At 54.4% G+C, this 3766-nt stretch overlaps 1 protein-coding gene across 1 annotated transcript; it reads right to left on the reverse strand.

Annotated features, from left to right (window-relative positions):
• Positions 1-1064: 1064 nt before the first annotated feature.
• On the reverse strand, positions 1065-2978 carry ENH_00043880 (hypothetical protein, conserved; the record flags this gene model as incomplete). The annotated part of the gene is made up of 5 exons (XM_013580894.1): positions 1065-1486; positions 1823-2055; positions 2237-2295; positions 2657-2688; positions 2798-2978. The coding sequence occupies 5 exons, from the start codon at positions 2976-2978 to the stop codon at positions 1065-1067; spliced, it is 927 nt and encodes a 308-aa protein (XP_013436348.1).
• Positions 2979-3766: the final 788 nt, after the last annotated feature.

The following is a 3766-nucleotide window of genomic DNA, read 5'->3' on the forward strand; positions in this document are numbered from 1 at the left end:
ATGCATGCATGCATGCATGCACGCATGTGCTTGGGGAAGTTTCTCGGCGTCCTTGGAAGCCCCTGCGCTGGGGCTTAGCGGCCCAGGGTTTAGGGTTTAGGGTTTAGGGTTTAGGGTTTAGGGTTTGGGGCTGACTGAGCTGGGAGAGGGCTATGGAGTCCTCGAGAAGGTCGCATGCAAGTCTGGGAAGCCCCAAAGAAGAAGTTTGGCGGAGAAGAAAAAGCCGGGGAATAAAACGAAAGCCCGCGGGGAGTGTGGGGTCTTTTCGGATTTTTTTGGTTTTGATTTGACACAAAAGGTCCATTTGATTTCTTTTTTTTGAAGAAGAACTTATCAAAAAGTCCACAAAGTTTGGAAAAGGCCGAGACCCCTCAGAGCCCTCAAACAACTCCGAGAAACGCAAGTGCGCCAGCAGCAGCAGCAGCAAACCCGACTTCACTGCGACGCATGCAAAACGCATGCAAAACGCATGCAAAACGCATGCAAAACGCATGCAAAACGCATGCAAAACGCTTGCGAATTTGCATGCAGGCAAATGTCCTTAGGGCCCAGTGCAGCTTCCCAACGAAGAAAGCTGGACTTTTTTCGCAACGAATCGGGGCTGCATGCGCGCATGCATGCGCGCATGCATGCATGCAGGCATGCATGCATGCATGCATGCATGCATGCATGCATGCATGCATGCATGCATGCAGGGGGCTTACAGACAGGGTTGTAGGAAGCTGAGAAGAAGATCATCGAAGTTGGAAGTTTGGAAAGAAACAAACGAGTGAGGCCTTTGACGAGAAAGTCCCTTACAGGGACTTGTTCGTTTATTCGGGCTTGCGCTCTGTAGCTCAGGTCTGTGGGGCTGCTGCTGCTGCTGCTGCTGCTGCTGCTGCTGCTGCTGCTGCTGCTGCTGGGCCTCGTCGCGCTGCAGGCAGCAAAGAAGCGAAAGAGCCGCAGCCGGAAGAAACAAATGCAGAGGCAAGCCGCGGGCACGCAGGCCTCTAAACGAGCTGCTGCTGCTGCTGCTGCTGCTGCTGCTGCTGCTGCTGCTGCTGCTGCTGCTGCTGCTGGTTTGCTCACTGGAGCTGCAGCAAAGCTGCTTGGGAGTCTTCGTGCTGCACATTTGCTGCTGCAGGGGGACTGAGTCCCCAGTGAGCAAAAGTCTCCTTTAAAGCTTCTTTGGGGCTTTTGCCTTCTTTGAACTTTTGAAAAGGCGCATGCAGCAGCATGAGGTCTATGTACTGCAGCAGCAGCAGCAGCAGCCGGGAGCAGCGCAGCAGCTCGTTTCCCCGGGCGTGCAGCAGCGCAGCTTCCGTGGCTTCTGCTGCTGCTGCTGCTGCTGCTATCTCCTGCATGTCGCACCGCAAAGTGGACAAATTCCCCAGCCTTTCTGCTGCCGTCCCCGCTGCTGCTGCTGCTGTTGCTGCTGCTGCTGCTGCTGCTGCTGGGCAGCCGCTGCTGCTGCGCTTCAGGCGCCTGCAGCCCTCCTGGCCTCTCTCTGCAGCAAACAAAGGCCACAAGTCTGCAGCAAAAATGATTTTAATTATTTTCAAAAATAAATATAATAATAATACTAATTAATAAATGCATGTTATAGAAACAGCTGCAGCAGCAAAGAAAGAACCGCAGCAGCAAAGAGACAGTTGCAGCAGCAAAGAGGCAACTGCAGCAGCAAGACTGCAGCTGCAGCAGCAAGACTGCAGCTGCAGCAGCAAGACTGCAGCTGCAGCAGCAAACAGGCAGCTGCAGCAGCAAGACAGCAGCAGCTGCAGCAGCAAGACAGCAGCAGCAGCAGCAGCAAGACAGCAGCTGCAGCAGCAAAAGTGTCTCGCACCGCGAAGGGCCTCTTCGAGCCAAGAATTGCCGAGGGCCTCTTTTAGTCTTTTTAAATTCTCTTGTGGAGATACAGCTGAGACAAAAACAAAGAAATTCCAAATTGTCTTCAGCCCAACAGCTGCATGCGCTGCAGCTGCTGCTGCTGCAGCAGCTGCAGCAGCGCGAACAGCAGCAGCAGCTGCAGCAGCGCGAACAGCAGCAGCAGCGAACTGCAGTAGCAGCTGCTGCAAACTGCAGCAGCAGCCACCAAAAATAGCAGCAGCGGCACACTGCCGCTGCAGCTAGCGAAAGCAGCAGCAGCAGCTGCAACAGCGGCGCACTGCCGCAGCAGCCACCGAGAACACCAGCAGCAGCAGCAGCAGCAGCAGCAGCAGCAGCAGCAGCAGCAGGCTGCTGCGGGCCTGCAGCTCACGGGCGAGGGGCACAGTGTCGTCGAACTTTTTGCTGCGCTGCAGTTCTTTTTTTCCTGGCCTAAAAACCTCAATGCCCTCCAGCAAGGCTTCGAGGAAGTGCAGCAGCAAACGCAGCAGCAGCAGCAAGCTGCAGCACCCGCTTCGTGCAGCAGCAGCAGCAGCAGCAAGGTAAGGCGGCAGCAGCCTAGTGCAGCAGCAGCAGCAGCAGCAGCAGCAGCAAGGTAGGGCGGCAGCAGCCTAGTGCAGCAGCAGCAGCTCAGTTCAGCAACAGCTTGGTGCAGCAGCAGCAGACAGCAGGAGAGGCGCGTGAAGCAGCGGGACACTGCAGCAGCAGCAGCCGCAGCAGCAGCAACTGCAGCAGCAGCAGCTGCAGCAGCAGCAACAGCAGCAGCAGCAACCCCACCGGCTCCTCATAAGACCTCACCGTCGAGGCTGCCAGGGCTCAGGCGCTCTGCGCATGCAAAGGAAATAATAAATAAAATAAAAATAAAAAAAATGTTTTAATTAAATTTAAATAAAACAAAAAAAGAAATACTTTAACACTTTGGGAAAAGCCTCACCCACAAGCTCCTCACCGGGGGCCCCCTGGGGGCCCCCCTCGTCCTGGCTTTGCTGCGGAGCTGCAGCAGCAGCAGTCCCGGCACTCAGCAGCAGCAGCAGCAGCAGCCCCGCTGCTGCTGCTGCTGCTGCTGCTGCTGCTGCTGCAGCAAAGGCTCGCGGGGACCTGTTGACGCGCGGCATAGTGACCCCCAACCCCCCCTGGCATTCCCAAGAAAGAAAAGGCCTTTTGGGAGAAGTTGAAAAAGAAGAAGTGTGGGGTTTGGGGTGTACGTACACCGCAGCAGCAGCAGGGCAGCAGCAGCAGCAGCAGCAGCAGCAGCAGCCAGCGGGACCAGTGGAAACGGAGGCGGGAGGCGGGGCGGCGCCCGCATGAGCTGTTTGCTGCTTCTGGCCCTTTGCTGCTGCTGCTGCTGCTTTTAAATAATAAATAAAATAAAATTAAAGTTTAATTTCCTTTTTTTTCAAAGAAAAAGAAAGAAAAAAGAAAGATCTGGCCCGCGGGCGCCGCGGCGATGAGCACCCGCAGCCGCCGTGCGCACACGCGCGCCTCCCTCGCCAATTTCGCGCTTTCTCCGAAATAAATTCAATCATTAATCCAAAATTAAATTATTAATGCAAAATGCATCAAAAATAATTCAAAATAAACTCCAAAAAGCCCCTCCAGGCCCCACAAACCCGCAGCCGAAAAGACAGCCGGGCGGGCCGGCCCGCCGCGGCTTCTCCGGATCGCTGAGGTGTCTAGACACCTGCATGCGCGTGCGACTTTTCTGCTTCTTCAACGGCTTTTTATAATTCATTTTTAATTTAATTTCTTTATTTACTTTTCTTTTTTTCAAAAGAAAGGAAAAAAGATTACAAACCGCGCAAGAACGGCTCTTTTTGCGCAGCTGCTTGCGCCGCGAGCCGGCGACCACTTGCTGCTGCTCTCTTTGAATTTTAATGCATTTTCACTCCAATTTCTGCAATTT

Source organism: Eimeria necatrix, genomic scaffold, assembly GCF_000499385.1.
Source record: "Eimeria necatrix Houghton genomic scaffold, Enh_scaff328, whole genome shotgun sequence".
In the NCBI taxonomy this organism is placed as follows: domain Eukaryota; phylum Apicomplexa; class Conoidasida; order Eucoccidiorida; family Eimeriidae; genus Eimeria; species Eimeria necatrix.